Source organism: Pagrus pagrus (genome assembly GCF_965226575.1).
Source record: "Pagrus pagrus genome assembly, chromosome: 18".
Taxonomy (NCBI): Eukaryota; Metazoa; Chordata; class Actinopteri; order Spariformes; family Sparidae; genus Pagrus; species Pagrus pagrus.
Genome location: NC_140202.1, coordinates 14873347 through 14896413, shown reverse-complemented (window position 1 = coordinate 14896413; position 23067 = coordinate 14873347). Strand labels below are relative to the sequence as shown.

The 23067-nt window shown below is 44.5% G+C and overlaps 2 protein-coding genes across 2 annotated transcripts in view; one reads left to right on the top strand and one right to left on the bottom strand.

Moving 5' to 3' along the window:
* mnat1 (MNAT1 component of CDK activating kinase) overlaps window positions 1-19274 on the top strand; it is a 32806-nt gene extending 13532 nt beyond the window's left edge. The window contains exons 7-8 of the mRNA XM_084381466.1: window positions 6319-6440; window positions 19003-19274. Coding sequence (XP_084237592.1) covers window positions 6319-6440; window positions 19003-19117 — 237 coding nt within the window. The 3' untranslated portion in view covers window positions 19118-19274. The remainder of the gene's footprint in view (window positions 1-6318; window positions 6441-19002) is intronic.
* A 43-nt stretch (window positions 19275-19317) lies between these two features.
* trmt5 (tRNA methyltransferase 5) lies at window positions 19318-23054 on the bottom strand. Its single transcript, XM_084381003.1, has 5 exons — window positions 22935-23054; window positions 22197-22789; window positions 21056-21180; window positions 20214-20853; window positions 19318-19629 (listed from the first exon to the last, which is right to left on the bottom strand). The coding sequence occupies exons 1-5, from the start codon at window positions 22940-22942 to the stop codon at window positions 19568-19570; spliced, it is 1428 nt and encodes a 475-aa protein (XP_084237129.1). The 5' UTR covers window positions 22943-23054; the 3' UTR covers window positions 19318-19567.
* Window positions 23055-23067: the final 13 nt, after the last annotated feature.

Here is a 23067-nt window from a genome sequence, read left to right as displayed (position 1 = left end):
TTTATCCCTAAACATAGATGTGTAGCTGGCAGAAATAACCCCGGGTTCTCTCTGGCTTTATTCCATTCTACACTTAGGCAGTGGGATCTGACTACCACAGAAAACACTGACACAAGTGCACACATTCACACACGCTCATGCTGTGAACTTGTTTGCTCAGGCCTGATTTACTTGGTTGAGTTGTCCTCTACAGTGACCTCTGCTCGGTAGACGTAATCGTCAGCACAGGTTCAGCTCTGCTTTCCTTTACTCTGGCAGACTGGCCTAACCTGTTTTGCCTTGGAGGTTGTCGCTGTATACTCCCCCAACACCCACTCACTCTTTCATTATCTTCAGTGTTATTTTCATTTCCTTTATTCGCACTCTTCCGTCAGATATGTGTTTTGTCATTTATATAAATGTCTTGTTGTTCATACATTTTGACGTGTAAAGCATTGACGGTGGATTTTATGGGTATCGGCTGTAACCCTTTGCACTTTGCCTTTTTACTGTTTTTTTGGATTGCTTGCATGTAGTTTGATAGCTGCGGGCACGGGCTTAGGGGACGGGGGTCAGCTCAAGGGGTAAAGAGAACCCGCCAGCCCTGATTGGCACCGGCACATGTGGGCATTCACACCTCTGCCCCTGCCGCTGGCTTGGCCCTGTTTAGGTTGGCCTCAGCAACCCTTGCCCACGGGCAGGCCGGCCCAGTCCCGCGGAAAAAAAGGAGTTGTCAGCTTTAGGGGCTTTACGCTGGGGCAGCTGCCACTGGTCAGGCAGTTATATTTAAACTTCTAAGGCGAGGGGAGGCACTGAGTGGGCAGCGGCTTTTACACTTGCTACTTGCTGCTCAGTGGGCCACTGGGCAGCCCAAAGCTCTTTATCCATACAGAAGCGCTGGCAGTGCCAGGGCAGAAGGTGGAAGTGAGGCCGCAGGGTGGGATGGCACTAGGCTGGCCCCTAACTAGGCGTATTAATTGCATCCCCTATACAATCCCTGCCACTGTTTACCTTTCCATTGTTCCCATTGTCACTTTTATACATTAGTGACGAGGGCCTCACTGCCTCTGGAGCTCTGCTTCAGCTAGTGGTGGCTCCTCAAACCTTTGGGACTCAAGCAAGTGTATCTGTTTGTTTTTATGTGTGTGTGTGTGTGTGTGTGTGTGTGTCTGTGTGTGTGTCTGTGTGTATGTGTATGTGAATGTGGTGGGGAGGTGCTGATGGAGAGGTTAGTCTCTCAGCGACCTTGATGTGTCCTGCTGAGCTGCAAAGTCAGGAGAGATGGGGGGCCTGGAGAGTGCTGATGATCGTGCAGTGTGTGTGTGCAGCACGTGTTTCTGCTGGCATTCTTAGTGGTGACCCATGATTTGAGCCATTGAACAATGAGCTTTTGATCAAAACTGGCATTGTGAGTACCTTCTCCTTGACCAAATATTTCTTTTTATCTTTAACAAAGATCAAAAGTCAAATGACAAAAGCATAGCAGTAATGGTATAATAGTGAAATAAAAATATATCAAATATTGATACATATTGATTCTGAAAATTTGAAACGGTTTCAGCACTAATTTCTGCAGTATCGTTACACCAGTACTAGCCATGATTTTTCACTCTCCTCTTCGACAGCGAGTAGACGTGCACCGCTGAGTGCCTACATAGCCCTGCCTCCTTCAGAAGTAAATTAACTTAGATGCTGTTCTTAACACACAGTACACAAGCTTTGTTTTATTTATCTTTTGATAAAAATCTGAATGAATATGTATGTCTGTATATATGTCAAATTTTACTTGTGGTATTGGATATCAGTATTTTTCAAGGTAATGTGTCTAAGTTGGAAATTTCCATTATTGTGACAACTCTATAGTAGAAGTATTGCTCGATGATCATTGGTATATAATAAAATAAACAGTGTTTATTGTAGGACTGCACAGTTCATCAAAATATTGGTGATATGGCCAAGTAAATCATATTGCAATGACCCTATATAAAAGTAAGTTTTAAGAATTAAGTAAAAAAAAATCAAGCTTGTTAATACATTTGTTTCAAAGTCTAGCAGCACCTCTGACAAACACCCCATCCGTCTCTTGTTTTTAATGTGGACTTCGGTGCACTCTGTGCTATGCCTCGGGGGCAGACCTCTCATACCTTGAAAGTAATGTGACTTTTATGAGACCCCTGTCCCATAAAAGTCACACCAAATGTCTGCCATATCACTCTGTCAGATGGGTTAACCCTGTTGCTTTCCCAGATGGTTCTGTTAATATGGACAGCAGAGTTAAGTAACGTGTAACGTGACGGCACATCACGAGCTGAATTCACCCCCCTCCTCCTCCCGGAGGCGTAGAGTGCTTCACAGTTTCGCAAGCCAGCACACCTGTCCCCTCCACCAACATGAGGACAGGCACCAGTGCCGGCTTTGCTTGACCTTTAAGGATGGTACCACTCCTAGAAACTGAAGCTGGCAGTAGTAGATCACTATCACAATCTGGACCTGGGGTAGGAGGATCATGAGACCAGGAGAAGGAGGACTACTCCCTCTGGCTCGATGGTGATTTCCTCAAATCATCCTCCCCTGCGGTTTTATTAAGATTGATGGCCCCCAGAGTTTCATTTTAGTGTCACAGGGGTATTATACAAGTCTTTAATACCAGTTATACACAAACTTGAAAGCGTCACGAGGGCGCACATAATGTTGTGTAGGTAGTAAGATGGGGCCTCCTTGATGTTAAAAGCAGATGTTTGTGTTGGCTCTTTCAGTGGTGTTGTTCCAATGGCCCCTGGTCCCTAAGACGTTTCTGCTCTGCTGGGCCTGGCTAGAGGTCCCACTCTCTCCCCTTCTGTTGCTTTCCTTCACTGGAGGATTTGGAAAACAACATTCATTCACATGTTGTAATTCACACAAGCTTTTAATAGGACGTGATGAGTTCATGATTGAACGTTTCAGCATTATTATTAGGTGGAGGGCAGAGCAGGCCTGAGAGGGCACAGCTCTGCGTTTGACGGACAGCTTATCCTGTATCAAAGCAGTTTAAAAGGACAATAAATCAATAATTTACACATTTTTTTGGAAATATATTCAGGAGAGCAAAGCCTGTTCTTGTGTATGCATGTCTTATGCTGTGTTTGTCCGTGATGATGTGTCTCTGCCAGTTTTCAAGGTGCCCTTGCAGAGGAATGCAACAGAAATTTCTCCAGACTGGGGGTTGGCTCTGTTCTGTCTGTCGCTTAAAAAATCTGATTTACTGCCCTTTAGCTATCTGCAGCTCCCAATTTGCCGCTCTCTTTCTCCACCACTCCGCCGCTGTAGACTTTTTCTTCTTCTGCTTCTCCCTCCACCCCTTCGTCCCAGTGCGTCTCTTTGATTGGCGCAGTAGGGGAGTTAAACAGTGCTGAAAGTCTGAAAGAAGATGGATGGAGAGACTGAAAGAGTGTGAAAGTGAGGGAGAGTGACTGGGTCGGGGTTGGTTGGTCTGGGTTTCATTAGGCTGTGGTGGGGCTCCACTGTGTTGGATGAGTGGACGGGACAGGATGGGGGATCACTGGCACCTTGGGGTTAAAGGTGGAGTGAAAACCACAGAGAAGTGTTTTTCCAGTGTTTTGTGTTTTAAAAGAAAAATATCCAACAATCTCAATCTAATACATTTAATTTTGATGTTAACAATTTTTTTTCTAATTGTTTTGTATACAGTAGGTGACCAAATATCGATAAATGTAACAGCAAGACTCTGATGGTACTGATATCATTTGATTAATTACATACAAATAAATCACTGAAACATAGAAAAGAACAATGCATGCTATTTTACCGAGTAAAAAAGACTTGCCAAAATACTTCTTGTGTGTGTTGAGCTCATCTCTCTATTTCTTAGCTGGAAAAACCCACTCACTTGCTGTCAATATAGGGCCACCTGCATGTGTAAACCACGGCTGAATGCGACAGGTTCAGACTTGTTCTGTTAAGGTAGTTGTGAGTCATTTTGGGAAATGAAACACGCATGATATGGATGAAATCCTTTATCACAGTATATGCAATTTTATATTGCAATATTGATAGATGTTGATTGAAGACTCATCTTAAACTCATGTTCATCAACAGTTCAAGTAGAACAGTGATCACTCTTTTTAACTTGTATATTGTGTGTAGGGATTGGACAATAAAAGATTTTATCATGATTGCGATAAAAACACTCACAATGAGCTGAATTCTACTATCGGGATAATCGTGAAATCGAGATAACTGTGAATATCCTCACATGAATGACTTGATAAAGCTGTCCAGCTTGCTATATGTACAATCCATTTTGGTTTCCTGACTTTTGAATTGCATGAGCCTGTCTCCATGGCTTGCACATTGTTTAACACACAAAAACAAGTTAAATCGGATGCGTGTAATAACATTGTGATATATTACATCTGCTGAAAAATCTGGATAAAGTACTCAATCAGGAACTTATGTTTTTGTGCTAATACAGTGAATTCAATTGTCAATTCTGACATATGAATCTACTTTCGTACATTGATGCTAAAACTGTCTTAACCAAAACTCCCAAAAAGTTGCAACACTGCCCACAATGTCCTGATGCAACTAGAGATGTCAAATAGTAAGTCATTCTGCATTAACTGCATTAAATCTCTGACAATAGACAAATTTACGTCAACTAACAGTATATATTTTCATATTGCCCAACCCTAATGGGAAATGAAGAAGTTGGCACGCTAAAGTTGAAGTTGTAGAGGCACGTTGAAGAAAAGGAACACGTCCCAAATCCCAAATATGTATTAATATAACATTGTGAGAGTGTAATATGAGTTTTCTTAGTGAGTGTGGTTATTGTTTTGTCTGTCGAACTGTCCTACATGCTGGCCCAGTCAGGCCAATTACCACCATGTTATGTTTGGCAAAGAAACTCTGCATCTATTGCTGTCTCAGTGTGCATCACTTGGTTCTTTTGTAACTTCCAGCTCAGTGTTGGCTGCGTTCTTTCCCTGTAGGCGCGCTTGCATGGGCCAAAGCCTGTGTGAGGGCGGGCAGTCTGAGGCCGCGGGGCACATGTTACTCGTTTAGTTTGGTTTTCATCAGCTCCCCTCTGTGTTCTGTTGTTTATACTCCCCCCACTTCTCTTTTCTTTGCTCTCTCCCTTATCTTTTTATCTTTTCTTTGTCTCTAAGTTTCTTTGCTCCTCTCTAAAATAGTCCGTGTTTGTTTAGACATCATCTTTTTAATTCCAGGTTTGTTTCGTGACTCTGGCTCGTCTTCTGAGTCGCATTACTTTAATGCTGGAGAAAACACTGTGGTGTGACGCTCTGTGGAAATTCCCCTTTGATGGCAGGGCCCCAAATCGAATAATTCTACAGTGTCCTTAAGAGGTATCAGGTTTCTCACTCGATCACCACGGTCAAGACCATTAGGAGCCAGCGTAGCCCAACTGAAATCTCAACTTGGAGTAATTATGCATCAAAAATAGCTTTTTATAAATCGGACTACAGTTGGCAGTTTGACAGTGCAGATTTTATGATTGTTGGAGGTTCTTCAGTGTAACATTTACAAGTTAACAATCCTGAGGATTTGCCTCATTTACATTGACATTTACCCACACTGGATCGTTGATGTTTTAAGTGAATCCATGGGAAGAGGTTGCAAATAACAATAACAATAAAGAAAATGTACACACTTATAATAGCACTGATAGCAGCTATTAGAGCTGGGATGATTCAGTCTATTTAATTGTCAACTTTTAAATGAATTGCCAAATTTTTTTTAAAATCAATCAACCAGTTTGAGTCATTTTTTCAGGGAAAAAGGCAAGTCAATTTCTTAAAAGGGAATATTTTTTAATTAATTAATCAATCGGTTGCAAATATACCCAACAGACTTCTCCACAATCAAAGTAATTGTAAGTTGTAGCCTTTGCAGATAAGAATTTTCCAATGTACACTTCAGGAAACACATTTCCTCTTTAACCCAACCACAGTTCTCCGGTATGATGTTAGTTTGTTCTTAATCAGACTTCCATCAGTCATAGTTGTTGTGTTGCCAAGTGTTGTTGAACACTGAAAACATGCTCAGTCATTGTCCTTGTTAGATGTCTACATCAGAGCAGCAGTGCGTGTGGAAAAATGAAAGTGTTGTCAGACAAAACTCCCATTTCCAAACCAGTTGGTCAAGAACTGGTGGTTGTTGAAGGTGCAGTTTGATTGACATTAGGCCTTTTCCAAATTGTTTTTTCCGTTTGTGTCATCTTGGTTGTTCCATAGCCAGTGTTTCTAGTGTATACTTAACTAAACAATGAAGATTATTGTCCTGTGTTGAATGTTGTCTCTCTGTCTTCTTTTTTTTTAGCGTCAGACGGTGTCTCTCCAAGCTGTGCCCAAGATAGAGGAAGTTCTGTACCACTACAAACCTCTTCCAGTTGAAACGTACGGACCTCAAGTGCCTGAACTGGAGCAGCTGGGCCGACTTGGGTACAAACTTATTACATACTTATGTTCACATGTTCGCTGTAGCCAGGGACGGGCTATACACTGAGTTTTAATTTCACTTTGAGATGAGACAATTTGTCAAGTTTAATGACAGAAGAGTAAACAATGACGGGTCCATAATTTCTTCCTGGGAAAGAACTGCATAATGTGGTGCCAAGTAGGCTAGAGAGAAAACAGACAAGTTCTGAGACTGTTGAGAATAATAAGTCATACAAAGTAAATAAGCAGCTGTTGAGTTCCATTGAAATTTTACTGAAAGAAAAGCTGTTAGTTAAAAGTTCAGCCAACACGCAACGCAGTGATTTACAATAGTAGTCAGTAATGGAATTAAAGGAAGTACATTTACTCAAGTACTCTACTTAAGTACAAGTTTTTGAGGTACTTCCAGTTTTTACAACTTTACACTTCACTATATCTCCGAGGCAGATAGTCTACTTTATTTAACAGGCTGTTTTTCTGAGCTCATGAAAAGATTTCTTTTTAGATTTATGTTGTTCTCACAGGACAGCTTTGCTACAGACATATGATGAACTTATAAATGCGTTCCTGTAGATAAAATTACCCAACAGTATATAAAGTAGATAGAACTACCCAACAGTATATAGAAGTATAAAGAATATAAAGATAAAGAAGTTTAAATTAAGCTTGACCTTAAACATCTACAGCAGTAAAGTGCAATATACACATTAATGCAGCAGTCGTATCAAACCTTAAACATCAGATATAATAGTAAAACACTGACAGGGACATTTTTCCTGCATTATGAGTTTACATTTAACTGGTTATACCTACATGCTTTTACTTAAGTTAGTTTTTGATTACAGGACTTTTACTTGTAGTGGAGTATTTTCACAGTGTGGTATTAATAGTCTTATTTAAGGAAGGGATCTAAATTTTTCTTCCACTACTGATGGTAGTTAATTAAGATTAATTAATTTAAAAATATACCAACCGAATACCAAATTTATAAGTCCTTCCAGAGACCGTCCTATCAATTTACAGTTCTTTTCTAGGAAAGTATAGGAAACATTAGGACGGGTAAAATAAAGTGGAAAGTGTGATTACCTTTTAATCGTGGAGTTTTGTAATTCTCCACAAAGCTACAGTGGTGTTTTGTAAAGGTTTTGATGTAGGGTTAGAAAACTGCTTGAAAGTCTGTCTGCTTGGGAAGCCTGGCTCGTCTCACTTGACTCTCCTCTGATTAACTGAGAGAGAGAAAGCAAATGAGGAGGAGGAGGCAGGCTGGGAGAGAGAGAGAGGGAGAGGGAGTAACAACCATCACCCTGCCACAAGCCGCCACAGTGCCTCTGCAGGAGCGTCCATTAACACACACAGGAAGTGCTTTCCCCGACGGCCCCTTTGGGCCAATCAATCCACGACGCCATTGGTCCAGTCCTCGCCGAATGTAAGCGATCCATCAGACAGCCCAGCGCCCAGCCATCTGCACTGCAACTGGCTGGCACTAAAGCCTGCCCACACACTGAGAACGGCCCGCTTTTATTGGGTGACAGGAGCAAAACGGGGTCATATTCTTTTTGGGCGAGCTCATTGACTTTCAGCACTGCCTCAGCCTGACAGTAACCTTCAGTTGGCTGAGATGTGTTTGGACATAATGTCAGCATGTTTAGGACAAGGGATTTCTAGTTTATTCTTCTTTTTTCTTCAGAAAAAAGTTGCTATTGAGTTTTGTTGCACAATCACTTTTCCCTAATTACCTGGAAAATCACCTACTTAAGTTGAAACATTCTCCATAAAGGATTGTGGGAGAGTTTAAGCAGAATAACTGGTACTTATTTACATTATGTATTCAGTGAAGTGCTGAGGTCCTACTTCTTTTAGCCAGGCTGATCAATATGCAGATGAAACACATCTCACAATTTTTGCCGCATGCTGGAGCTCAGAGGAGGGAGGAAGAGGAGGGGAGAGGGGGGGCCCGGTGTCAGCAGTTCAGGGGTCCAGGAGGACCGATGCTGGAGAGGAAGGGCTCTGCCACAGAGATAAATGAGGTTCAGTTCAGTGAGGAACACCAGTCCCACTGGTGCAGGCCGCAGGCAGCGACACAGACAGGCCCCTTCAGACAAACCACAACTCCCAAGATGCAACGTGCTGTTAAGTAAAAGCAAGGAATAATGCTGACACTTCTGCGCAGTTGGCAGTTTGTGATTCAGCTTAAGTTTGAGGTTTTGTGCATGCATGCAGGCTCAGATACACATACGCATGCATACAGACGGTGTCCCTTAAACCTGCTGTACATTTTGTGTCATACACACTCACACTCACCCTCGTTATTGCAGTCCCAGCATTCTGGCCGCAATGGAACATATGTGATGTGGTAAATATTCACAAGTGTGTGTGCAATGGGGAGAGAATGCAGACAGCGTTGAGAGGGTGAAAAGTGAGTCCCCAGGTGTAGACACTGGACTACAGCCCTGGGTCTATGACCTGTGAAGGGAATATGCCTGAACGTGTGAGGAGATATGGATGTGCCTGAGTGTGGATGAGGTGAAAGGGGCTGCGAGGGGGCAGGTACTTATTTTAAAACAGGGCTGTTTGTCTTGGTCAAGGCCCACGGTGACAGCAGCACCATTGGTGATTTGTCTTGGACACAGCCATCAAGTGAGACTGGAGAGTTGAGCTCACACACCCCCTCCCTGGTGGCCCCCGGGGGCCTCTGGGGCTGGTCTCTTGCACAGGATGTCCAGTTAACACAGGACTGACTGGAGCCGTGCTTTTTTATTTCAACTCAGTCTTTTGCTTGTTTGCCGCTCTCCTTCTCCCTCTGTCTCTGTCTTTTTTGCCTTGTCCCTTTGCCCCCCAAAAAACCGCAGGAGTGCTGCACGGCTGCCAGGAAAAAGAAGGGCCACGCCTCTTTCACTGTCTCTGCCTCTCTGTCAGCTGTACCTGAATAAATATGGGCTGAGCTGAGCGCTTATATTAAAGACAGCTGCCTCAATACTGGAGCAGAGTAAAGGCTGCATGTTCAGGCAACAGGGGCCTCCAAGAAGTGCCCATTCAGCTTCCACCTCAACATCTATCGCCCCCTTCACACACACATACATAACTGAATGCTCCTCCCCTGATGTGCATAGGTGCGTATGATTTGCCACAGAGGATAAGACCCCGACTGTGTGAAGTTTCTATAATAGCAGTATAGAGCTGTCCATCTCATTGACTGGCACATACCCAGAACCATGCGTGAGCCGTAAGAATTATGAGTTTGACTATGAATGTAGCATTACAGCCTGTGCTCCAAATGTCCTGCCATGGCTCCTTGCTTTTATGTTGAACAGTAAAAGCCTTTAATAAACAAAATCAAAGTAGAAGTAAATACTGCTTTGGAGGCACAAACAGAAACATATGATGTTTACGTTGACATGGCTGCGATATGAATCCCAGCACACAGAGACCGAAGCGGTAGCTGTTTTAACTCCCGCCTCCTGACGCCGTCCCTGCGCCTGTTGATGGACATAACCTGAATGGAAGCACTTGCATACATATAAACGCACAGCACCAATAAAGAAGTCATGCATTATAGTCAAACGGGTCTGTGTTTAAGAACACACTGAAGACCTGAAAGACAAATAGATGTTCTATTTTTGTTTTTGTTTGTGTGTTAAGATGAGCATCTGGGTTTGAATTTGTTTTCTACAAGAATGCTTTTTAAGCTCTGGCTGCGTAGGCGATGAAAGACTGACTGGGATGTTGGACAAGGACAAATCATACGGGGGGAAAAATAGGGGAAAGAGAAATTGGCTGCGGAGCGTTGAAAAATTCGACTAAAACCTCAAGTGCTGACAATGAAAGCTAGCCAGAACAGTTGTTTGTGTTGGCACCGGTCGCCCCGAAATTAGCCCATCTCTCTCTGACAGGGGTTGCTCAATGCTCTCCGCCAAATGCCAGTGTGTATAATATTATGAAGTTTTGCCTCCTCCCCCACTCTGCATTGCTTTCTATAATTGGTGGAAAAAGTGAGGTTTTCTGCTGGGAGCGCTTGTCAAGCATCATCTTTTGTCGGCGGGGTGAAGGGGAGCAGCTGAATGAGCATGAGTGTTTAGTCTGGAGCTCGTCTCCTGGGGATGCACTTCTCTGCACGAGGAAGTAGTCCTCGAAGCACTTTCTCTCACCAAACAGACAACTAGTAACTAGCTAAAGGGTTAAATAGTGATGGGTAGTTAACTGTGACCTTCAAAACACAAAGCACACCCATTTGTTTTCATCCCCTGGATACCGCCCCAAAGTATTCATTTAAAATTGCTCTTTTTATGGACATGTACATACACATAGTCACACAGAAGTAATACATAAATCACTTGTGCGCGCACACACACACACATACGTACTAGCTACGTGTACCTAAAGGACGCCTGCTCACTGTTCTGGTTGGGAGCCAGGGGTTAATGGGTCTTTGAGTGATGCTCTCCTCCTGCCGGTGTTCTTCAGCTTTGCGAGCATCCCTTGGCGTCTGCGTGTTTATATGAATGGAGTGTGTATCTGTTTGTTTGTTTGTGTGTTGGCTTATACTGCATGTTAAGTGCTTTGGTGGGAGGGAGATATCCAGAATAGTCAGTGGTGCCATCACAGCACCCTCAGTTCCTGGCAGCCGGCTTTGCTAGCCTCTCCCTGCCTGGTTGGCCTGACTCCAGGTCTGAGCTCTCCATCTTTCCAGCTCTGGCCTAGCTGGCCAAGAGCACTACCACTGACCCTGGATTTGGCTCCAGGAGTTAGCAGGACCACTAAACATGGTCCATAGAGTACTCTTGAATCCATTTCTGCCATCACTAAATTAGAGTATATGAGGTTTAAATTGCATACAAATCATTCTTTCCTTCCCCTGCTTTCCCCTCTCGCTCTGTGATGAAAGTGCAAGTCAGCCGTGATATTCTTCTTTTTCACTCAATATGCAGAGAACAGCCGCTCCAGGGGAATCTCTAGAAAAGCGGCCATGAATAGCTTTTCCAGTTATCCCAGGTTCTGTGATCCCTGCAGGGCGCAGATCTATCTGATGGGCCTGACGGGCCTGGAAGGGCCAGGGGGAGGGATCAGAGGTCACCGACCGTGGGGGACATGAGGTGTAGCACCGGGACGTCAGAGTGCTGAGACTGACAGGAGCAGAGTGATGGCACCTTGGAGAGACGGGTCTCGTATTCTTGGCCTCAAATAGTCACGCACTCTCTCACACACACCACCACAGCTTTGATGCTTGAAGTTATGAGCTTGAGACTGAGGCGCCGGTTAGCATGACCTCAGATGAACTCCCTCAAGAGCAGTAGTCTTTGATCTACTTTTACTACTATTAGATAAAGTCTCAAGGCACATATTTGTCTCTCTTTCAGCTAATTAAAATATTCTGTGACGTTGCCAAATAGTACCATTTATGGGAAAATGGTTTATTTGGCTCTTGCGTAACAGAAGGGCTTTCCCTCAAATACTTTGGGGTTGCCACCATAACCAAGACCTAAAGCTGAACCTGGTTTCTCAGATATCTGATATCCTCCATTCTCCTCCACACTACACGCTCAATGCACGTGCCAGTGTCCTGTCTTACTAGATCCAGCATAGCCAGTAACTATAGAGTTGAATGCAGGGCTTCTCTGACCATTTAAGTGTTTCCATAGCTTGGATCTAAAAGCTTGACTGTGGCTGTGGGGCTCACAGATTTAAAATTTGCATAGCCAAAAGAGAGTGCAGGCATTATTAAAGTGTGGAGGTTTCAGTCCAGCTATTTGACTTGCAAACCTGTCTGTGTCAACTGGATGCACCATCTTTATTCACAGGATATAGCCTCCACCTTGCTTCAATACTCTGCTCCTTGTACCGTAGGAGCTTACTCTCCTCGTTACTAACTAGATCAGAAACAGAGTGGAGTGTGGCCACCATGTGATTCTCCGCCAGCCTCCACCCAGGCCATTATCCCGTCTGTCTCAGTAAACAGACCATTAACAGACAGAGCTGGTGGAGGCCAGATCACTATTGTTTTCCCTCCCATAGATCTGTGCAAATATTGATCTTCTCTTGAAGTATGAGTCAAAATAAGCACGAGCTGTAGTCGAGTGGAGGCTTTTTACTTGTGGGTGAGTCATTTCTGACCCAGAGAGCGGGCGGAAACAGAAGGGAGCATTACAGAATGACAGAGCGGGAGAAACATTTGTCTTGTGTGTATTCTGGTCATCTGAAAGAGGTCCGCTTTTAGTGTTATTGTTTCCCCCTGCGTGGGCCCTGTGCCAGACAGACCAGCAGTCTCCTCCCTAGATAAACCGAGGCCAGGCCAAACCAGGCCGTTGCCAGTGAAGGAGACACCAGCGGGCAGGGAACTCCGAGGATAACGGCGTGTCTTTCGCCTCCAGGTTTATTTGTGTCACAGCCTAGTGGCGACGCGGTCGACACCCAGCAGAGGCTGAGGTGATGTCTCCTGACTATTTCAACACACACTGATCTGTGTAGAGGTTCGTGTAGAGCTGCATGCTTTGATTTTAAGTGTGATTGTACTCACAAGTATGTGTACACTCATTTTGTGTAGTTTTACATACAAACACCAACAGAGCTGAACGCAGCGCCTCTCCCCTGCTCTTCACCCCCGGGGCAAAGGGCCCGACAATGTACAGGGGGATTAGCTGGCTCATTTTCCCCTCTTAAGAGCTGGAGAAAGAAAACAAACTCCCGTCATGTGGGGCTTGGCTGTGGGGACTTGCCACGCACACCTCATGGTAGGAGGTACTTCACTACGATGTATGAATTATCACCCTCCCCCTGCTGTTCCTTTCCCTGCCTTTTTGTTGTGCTCCTTTCCCATCTTTCTCCCTAATTGAAATCCTCTTTGACTCTCCTCAGTGCTTGAGGTGCTTCGGTAACTGATACCTGTGGAGGCAAACCCCCCCTGACCCTCCCGGGAAAACTCTATTCTTTCTCTCTGCATCGGTGCTCTATTCCCAGAATGTTACATCTAACTGTCAAGGCTCCTTTGGGTGTGCCTCGTGCTAGCAGCCATTCACTGAACAGCATATGTCCTCCCATTGTTTACGGCCCCATTTGGTTAACGATGACACTGATGTCATGCCATTATCCTCCCTCTCCAGTCTGGTTTGCCTCCCCCCTCCTCCTCCTTCCTCCATGCTCTCCAGGGGGCAGAGTTATCAAGTAGCAGCTCAGGAGACGAAAGAAAGATGCTCTCTGTATCAAGTGGCTAGCGGTGTGTGTGATGCCGCTCCAAGCCCCACGGCTGCTGTGGTTAGGTGTGAAGCCCGTGGCCCCAGCCAGTCAGTCAGCCTCTACTGCCCCCATCAGGTTAGACAGAGGAGGTGCAGTGCCAAGACACGAGAGCCCTGGATGAGTAGTGACAGGTGACGCTTGGACCAGGAAGTAAATTTGGGCGCAAGTAGCACAATAGGCCTTTATTGTAGGCACCTCCACAATGCTGTCTTTCTTAGACACAAAACAAGTGTACCTCTTAGTCATTATCACTAATACCAACGAGCTGCCTTCTGGAGAACAGCTTACAGATTGTCAGTCACTGTACGTCAGAATGTATTTCTATAAGCGTTAATGTCAAGTGTCACCCAAAGCTTCTGTTAACACTCTAAACATGTTCTCCCCTTAACTAAGTGTTAGCGATACCCACCTCCCGTCTCCTCCTCTCTTTTGGGATGGAGAGCCTGTCGGTGGTGATGATAAGACACACGATAATGGATAAGGGGTCTGTAGGCTCGTGAGGATGTGATGTAACCGCAGTGAGCCCCCCTCGGACACACTCACAGAGTACAACTTGAGATAATCTGGTGGACAGTGGGCCGACTAATGGCTGAAGATCTGTCTCACACACTCGCACGTCCCAGAGGAAGCTGCATTCAATGGAAAAGAGTGTGACCTCTGACCCATGGCGATGAAAGACCGCTGTTGACAGATATAGTATACCTGTGAGAGCCCTCTGTGTTTGGCTTGTCTGCGGGGGTTTTGTTTCTGGACCGCAGCCCGGACCAGTTCACACGTTCTCCGCTGGTAAAATTCTGCTCCATCGGTCCGCCGTATGTATCGATACAAACAGCTCTGCCCTTAGATAAACACGTATTCACACACATGTGAATTGTGTGGACACACACATGGGGGGCATAAGCACACATCGCACATCCACACAATGCACTCAGTGTGCTGTGTCTCTCACAGGGGTACATTTTCTCTCAGGGTAGAGTGTAGGAAGGAGGGGCAGATGGGGTAGCAGTGTTGCGAGTGAAACCGGAGATGCCTGAGGAATGCAGGGGGTGTTTTTGGAGGGCTGGAGTGGAGTTTGGGGGGTGAAGGGGGGTTGACTTGAGGGGTAGGATGGGTGATTAGGGGGTGACAGCTGAGTGCTGACCCTTCTATAATGACAAATCATCTGGCAGGTGTGTGGCTCTGCACCACCCCTCCTGCAGCCCCCATCGTTTCCAAGCCAGAAATCCTCAACCGCTGCCGGAGCGGAGCGTTAAAGGAAGACTTCCGGACATTCACACTGCCATCCAGCAGCCTCATGACTGGCCTTTCAGAAATATGGGGCAGCCTCTGTTCAGATATAGCCTGCCCTGTGCTTGTCAGCTGCCCTCTTGGTGCACTCAACACGCCGGTCTAAGCCCCTTCGCTTTAATAAACATAGCTAATGAGGCTTCTGTCCTTGGAGTGGTCTCAGGTAGTCTAGGTTTTATTGATTGATCTTTGTAGATGTCATTTTTCCCTCCAGTGTTGATTGAACTGAATACAGAGTTTATCTCCCCAAATGCCTGAAAGTCATAGTACCCTGTTTGGATCATGAATCATGCTGATGACAAGCTGAATCTAAAAAGCGTCTCATCCTTGGGGAAGTAAAAACAAAAGCTGACCCTGGATCAGTGAGGGTGCTGTGAAAGCGGACAGGTGCCAAGCTGAGGCCAGGTCTCAGGTCATTGCTTTGAAGGAAAAATGTAGGAGCAGCCAGACTTTATGGATTCTCTCGGAAAACCTCATTGATTCAGATACTGCCTCATGTTTTCTGTTCCATTGAAGCGGTCGGTTTAGCTTCTTTGAACTTGCTGTATGGTAAACAGGAATATCAAGTCTTCATGTGTAAAAGCTGCCAAACCACATACGGTTAACTCTACAGTGAGCGTTGTCTAAGACTGATTCAGATTCCCCCATTGTCCTGTGCTTCTGCTCTGTGGTTTGTATGCTGATTAAGTGCTGAAATAGCCATTGTAGTAATACAGGCCTCTTTTTCTTTTCCATCAAGCCCGGGCTTCTACAGCTCTTCTTAATCCAATTCCAGCCAACACATGGAGTCTAGACAAGAGGCCCAACACAGCCTCCAACTCCGTCTGATATCTGCTGGTTTCCCTCCGGAGTCCCCAAACTCGCTGCTATTTCTCTTGAAGAACCCAAACACCCTCCTCTCCACAGCAGCAGCATCTCCGATCCAAACACAAAGTGGAGCCGCACATTCTCAGCTGGAAATCACGCAGAACCCGCCGGAACATTTCGCCACTTATCTTTTCACTTTGAATTAGAGATGGGGCTGCGCGGTGTTTTCCAGGCAGCCGGAGTGGGGGAATACTTTCAGGGTCCCGTCAGGAAAAAGTCTGACCGTTATTAGCATTAACAGGAGACATTGCCCAGGTATTCAGAGTTCCAGACCCAAGTGGAAAAATGCTGTTAGCTGTGAACAGTTTTGATCCAACTGCACATGGCTTTTTGAAAGAAATGGGGAAAAGCAGATGGTATGCACAGAGGTTGAACAATAATGCAGGCACTTTAAACCTCCATTATGCTTTTGAGAAAACAAAGATATTCCAAAAGAGGCTGCCCTTGTTTCCAAATGTATATTAAAGAAATCCATACTAGAGATGCAGGATAAATATCAGGCCGATAAATTACCGTCCTATTGGGAAATGTATATCATCGGCTATTAATCGGTATAGGTGAAATTCTAGCTGATAAATGGAGCTGATAATAAGAAGCCAAATTGCAGCCCATTGTGCTCATGACTCGTGAGAGTTTTAACACACAACATGTATGTATTTAACTAGTACTGATACTGGAGTACATTTATTGCTAGAAAATTACTTTTGCTACTTAAGTACTATTTGTATGAATGACTTTCACTTTCACCAAAGTAATTTTTTTGCACAATATCTTTATCTTGTACTCAAGTATGACTTTTGGGTACTTTTTTCAACACTGCATACTATATCACTCCTTTGAGTGAGTTTACTAATGAAAAACCCAACATATTCCCATGTGGTAATCACAGTCTGACATGCACGCTATCATACTGTGTCATAGCGTGTCACTCAATTGTCTTCATCACATGCGCTCGTCTTTTCCCACTCACCCCCCCAAAGCGACATAATGGGCCAGTCCAAAGTGACCCATATTTACCCAATAATACGAGGCTTTGAAAAGACCCAGATCGAGTTGCAGCTAATGCTCCAGTGGGGCCCAGAGAGTGAAAGATGTTACCGGCCGAAACGGCTTGGGTTTCAGGGCCCTGCGAACAAAAGGCAGTCCAGTCCTCAGAGAGAAAGGGAGAGAGAGGGGATGGGGGGGGGGGGGGCGTGGAGAGTGTGAGTGCACGCAGTGAAACAGTAGCGTCAGAGGGGTTTGAAGCGTCTGTCTCGGAGGGTAGTGTGTGCGTTGTATCTGGTTTTATGATTGAAGGCAGTGTAAAGAGCCCGCCTGTTTTTGTAGGCGAGTGTGCTGCACTTTTTTTTTATGTATTTCATGTTGTTGCACGTCTTAGGTGTCGTCAGTCACCTCTTAATGCCTCAGCATCGTCAAGTACAGTCATGTGCGGAGAGTTTATCTTTCAGCTTCATGAACATCTATGGCCGGTCATGTGTATGTACATGTAGGCGGCACAGGAAGATGCGGATACAGCCACCGAGTTAATGGAGCAGAACTGAACTAACCTTGGGTGTTAGGGGTGAGCAGAGGGCAGACAGGGTTGGTTTAAGAGAAGAGGGTTTGTGATGATACCCAAAGGTGATTTCACCTCATATCCCCCCCCTCCTCTTTCTGCTTCCCACCCCCACACCACTCACCCTCTTCCTCCCTCTCCCTTCATGTTTTCTTTTTGCTCTCTCTCTCCTTAGGGGCAGGCAGGTATAAAGTTACACAGAGCTCTCAGCTTTCTTGGAAGGAATGACCACATGAGTAGCTTGGGGATTAGATTAGCAGGAAGAGCAGACTTAGCCGGGCTGTAAATAGCCCACTTTTTTCACCATTAAAAAGGCCCAGTACAATATAATCAATAGATAGCACTCATCTGATGCAGGAAGCCATATGAGAAGACCTCCCTCAAGTGCTCTGAAGGACAGGCTACAGCAGCTTGGGCCTAATGAAGTTATTATTAATCACTGGGCCTCCTGTTTTGAACTTGCGTGTTGTTTCTCTAGTGGGTGATGAGTGGTCTTTGTGTGCTGGACCTGATTGACATCTCTCCCTGCTCTTCTTCTCACTTTCACTCTGTATTGTAAGACGAGACAAGGTCATCTTCTGTGATATTCCTGACTGTTTGTGTCGCAGTCATGCTAGCGAGCATGTTTCATTTTTTATTTTCAGCAAAGGGTTTTATTGCTAGCGAACAAAAGCGCCTCGCGGAATCATAAAACACCAAGGCAACATCTGATCTATTCAGCGTGCAGTCCCACCAACACCTTTTTTTCTCGCTGTTCATCTCTCATTCACACACACACCTCAACTCTCTCCGAGCCTCCCCACAGGTGTTGGGTTACTCTGTAAAGCAGCTTGAATGGGCACAGAAATCACAGAAGGCTGTCTGTGCTCTTGATTTCCGTCTCACTTTGAAGTTTCCCCGGCTCACAGGAACAGGGGGCCACAAAGCCAGACTCGTGTGAGGGCTTTAGCCAGGACTATGATTGGGGGGGCGTAGGGGGAGACAGTATTGACAGGCAAGGCTACGTGTTGTCTCAGTTGCTGCGGGACTTTGCTTTTTTAGCTTTGTAGTCAGAAAGCAGTACAGAACATGTGTGCGGGGTTTCTCACCCAATGACCACTTTTTGATGGAGGAAGGATTAACGTGGGCGGGGACACAGGTTAACCCCCCTATACACACACATCATAAGTAGATGGGCATCTTTCACTGTGGGGACAAGATGTGGAGACTACATTAACAGCTCGACTGTTTTTCTGTCTGTGCGCGAATGTGAAAATAAACACTGACTTTTGGCTTTGCTTAAGAACCTGAAAAGGAGCTTTGGCAGGATACATCTGTAAGCACTTAAAAAATAAAAGACACCCATAATACTTTAATAGAGCCGTGTTGGAGAGGCTTTTAGGCACAAGGTGTTCCAGTGTTAGCGTATGGGTATGTCTGTCTTCGCTGATCTCATCAAAGGGCCAAAGGGTCGCAGAGAGCCAGAAAAAATAACTCGGAGTGTGGATTTAATGAAGAATAAACTTACACTCAAGTTACACTCACAGGAACTACTTTTGAAACCAGCTCTCAGGGCTGCCAGTCAGTCACATTATTTACGAAAACACCTCACTGCTGTTACTGACCAGGACTCTCTCTGTGTGTTCTCAGGTATCTGAACCACGTGCGGGCTGCCATGCCTCAGGACACAGCTGGAGGATACACCTCAGCTTTGGCGTGTCATCGAGCAGTTCAAGACGCTCTCAGTGGGCTGTTCCTTCTCTAATGCTGAACCCATCCACGGATCAAACTGCACAACAGCCACTGGGTAGAAATGTGACTAAAAGGACTGTAAAAACAACCACGGAGAGGGCAGAAGCTGCGGTGGTGAACAGTTTTCTGACTGCTTTTTGGTCAAGATGAATATGTCTTTTTATATCTTTTGTGTTCATTTTATATTTAAATAAATCACAGTGAAACCTGAGAATCCATCCATCATTTTATAGATTTATTTAGAAGTGAAGCAATTTAAGATATGTGATGTCAATCTCCTATAATAATAGCTCATTTATTGACGTAAATCTGGGTAAGGATTTCTTACAACAAGATGCAACAACATCTGTGATAAAAGTCAGTCAAATCAGTAAAATGCAGTTTATTAAAAAAAAAGCAACTAAAATATTTTCTCAACTCAAATGTTTCCTTGCATTCCTTATAGTGCAGATCGATATGATGATTACGTTGAATCTGTAGCTTCTTCACACTTCTGTCTCTTTGGAGCTGGTTCTTCTGAAGCCTCTGTGGATAAACAATCTGATTAGAATGGAATCGTGGCCAACTATATTGTCCATTACTTGGAAAATAGTCTTTGACCCATCTGGTGGTACATGAAAACATTTACACGCAGCACTTACAGCAATAGTGATAGTGTGAATACTTTAAGTTACGACTGCAACAAGATTATTTTCTTTATCTAATAGTTTGCTGATTATTGAGTAGTAAATCAATATATTGAAATGTCAGAACAATGTAAGACTACCGTCACAATCTCCCAGGGCAGAAGACGAAATATTTAAATTACTTGTTATAAACTGAAATTTGAGAAGCCGGAAACATGGCATTTTTAAAAGATTATTAAAATAGCAAATTTTTTGTCTATCGATTAATTATTTTAATTGTGTCAGCTTTACATTAAATAGTAAGATAGAATACAAAACAATCCAGCAGTCAGGACAAAAAACCTAAGAAACTAAGAATTGAGCAACCCAATTACCTTTAGGATAAATGACTTCTAATTACTTCCTACCAGGTTCCTCAGTAATTTTCCTTATCTTGTTTTCGAAGAGCTGCCAATTTATTGGCAGATTCCTCAGTGTTCTTACCTGTCTGGTCATGATCCTTGCTGAAGAGGACTTCTTTAGGGACTGTGAATCTCACACACAACATATCCTTGTTGGGCGCTACATTTCGCACAAAATGCACAGAACATTGGTTCTCAAGAGGGAATCCAATGCTGTCAGAAGCCCTCTTCACCACATCGGTCTCAGGGTTGTCATCTTTAGAGAAGCAGTAGCAGTGCACTATAGGTAGATTCTCATCACATGGAGGCTCCTGGTGCAACAGGCCCCTGAATGCATCCAGGAACTCCAGAGCCAAAGCAGGCAGGTTCATCACTACATGAACGCCAGCTGTTCCCTTCAGCAGCGCAGGCAGCTCCTGCTTCACAGGTCCCTGGATGAACGCTCGCCCGTCTAAGTTAAAGGTCCTCACTTTCTTCTCCACTTTGTTCAGTTTGCAATTGTGCTGCAGCCATCGGTAGGACTCGGGGTTGAGATCGTTGGCCAAAACCTTGGCGCCTGAGCGAGCTGCTGGGATGGCGAAGGGTCCGACGCCAGCAAACACATCAAACACAGTCTCACCAGGTTTGATGAGCTGCACCACACGCTGGTGCTCTGTGCTCAGCCGAGGGTTCCAGTACACACGAGAGAAATCAAACTCATAGTTCACCCCATTTTCTTTCACCTGCAGCACAGATAAAGAAAATTATATTCACCATCAGTTAATTAACTGAATAAATGTGAGTAACATATACAGGCTACAAATTTTGTTGCACAATCCTGTGTTGCATAACGATAAATAAATTGAAGGGCCTTTTGATTCAACTTTATAACGCTACGTGTGTGTAAGTAACACAAAATAACAGCACATTTGTGATGTAACTTACTTTGGCGACCATGTTCTCCTCTCCAGCAAGCATCTCCATCTTGAAGTTGCGGTAAGTCGAGTCAATCATGTTTGTCTTATTGACCACGCAGGTAACACCGGGGTTTTTGTCCATGATGACTTGACCTATGATGGAAGCAGCCGACAAAATTAGCATTCAATATAACTTCCTAAATCTGAAATCCTTTCCTGGTTAAACTATGATCCAGAAAATGTACACCTTTATAAGATTGTAAGAATAAAAATAAAAACTTAAAGACTTTACTGTTATATCTGTGTTTATACAGGAAGTTATAATAAAATAATGTAATACAGCTGCAGCTCGTACGTTATTGTGTCATTTATGTGCAATTGGTCATCAAGAGGTTTTCAGAAGAAGCTGATAAAAAGTGTTTTAGCCTAAACCAGACTGGAAGGCATCGATCAAACATGTCTTACTCTTCATTCACTCACGTGACAGTATGTCACAATTGAAGTGATTTGGCTATTTGTTAAGGAAAGATCCGGCACACTGTAATGCTTCAACACTAGAGCTGCACCTGGCTTTTATTTCCATTATCTAATTATCTGCATTTGTCTGTAAAAAATGCTACTCACAATTGCCCAGAGCTCATAATGATGTCTTCAAATAGCTTATTTTTTGCCAACCAACAGTTCAAAACTCAAAGACTCTTCTTTATCTCTTATCATCACATTTAAGAAGCTGGAACCAGCAAATGTTTGACATTTATTTGACAAAGGACAATCAATTATCATAACAGCTGGTAATTCGTTGTCTTTCAACCAACTAATCAATTAATCATCGAATCATTGCAGCTATTCAACACAACCAAATTAATCTCATGACTTTTTATCAGAAGATCAGCACCTTGCACTTCAAAGTAACATCAGGGCACAGGTGTGCAAACTCTCTTCAACTATGCATGAAACTTAACTTGTTAAACATTAACTATGAAATGTATTTTTCAAAGACACAACTTTGAGAGCTTTGCAGTCACTTATAGTAAACACATCTGACTCAGACTTATATATGGACAGGTGTAGAATTAAAGAAAATAACCCTCGTAGATTGATGGAGAAGCACAACAATTCTGTGTGTTACTTTGTATTGCAATCCTTCTGTTGCATCATCTGCCTCTCACCTATGAGGTTCTTGTATGGGAGCTGGTGGTCCCTCAGGTTCATGTGTGCGATGTGTCCCACCCGGCTGAACGAAGAGGTCACGTCCTGACCCTGAGGGAGCACAGCCTCCAGCACCTCCTCAGTCTTCAGGTTGTGGTAGGTGAGCTGCAGCTCGTAGTACTGCAGCTCCTCAGAGACACCGAATGACCTCAGAGCCTCGGCCTCAGCCTCACTGAAGGAGGTTGGTGAGGACACTTTGTGGGGGTCCAACAGCACTAAACGAAAGTCACTACTCTCCTCTTTGTCTTGTACCACTCGGGGAATCCCCGGGCGATGAATGGCCGACTTTTTCAGGCTCTTCACCACTTTGTTCAAGACCCCAGTGGGCACCCGTAGAGCTGGGACTGTAATGTTCTGTGCAAAGGCCTCTTTGTCCAGAGAGGTCATACCCCGGACCTCTGCAGGGGGTCGGTACAGTTTAGGCTCCATTATGAGCTTCACAGCAGAGCCAGAACACGCTGAGGCTGGCAGTGTGGCTGCAGACCAGAGGCTCCGGTACACAGCGACGGCTTTTCTTTGAGTTTGTAGAGGCGTCAAGGCTCTGGAGAGGAGCCTGAAACAACAACATGCAGCTGTTATGAAGCAGAAAAGTCAAAAACACTTCGTAACTAGCAAATGAGCAAAAACGAGGCCATTTAAGGCTGAATTGATAGTTATTTTAGCGATTACTTTCGAGAAAAATCACATTCAGAGCTCACCTCAACATCCTTCGTTCTCCTGCATGCTTGATCTACGTCATCGGCAGGCGACCAGAGCCGACTGTTGATTGGTCAACCGAGCAGACATTCGCTCTCCGATTGGGTAGCGTCCTTTCTGACGTCTTAAACGCGA

What these genes read in the sequence shown, in the direction of transcription:
- trmt5 (XM_084381003.1), bottom strand. An exon ending in CCCATACAAGAACCTCATAG is followed by an intron (nt 21,181 to 22,196) that starts GTGAGAGGCAGA and finishes CTTCCATCATAG; the next exon opens with GTCAAGTCATCATGGACAAA. An exon ending in CAAGGATCATGACCAGACAG is followed by an intron (nt 19,630 to 20,213) that starts GTAAGAACACTG and finishes GTTTATCCACAG; the next exon opens with AGGCTTCAGAAGAACCAGCT.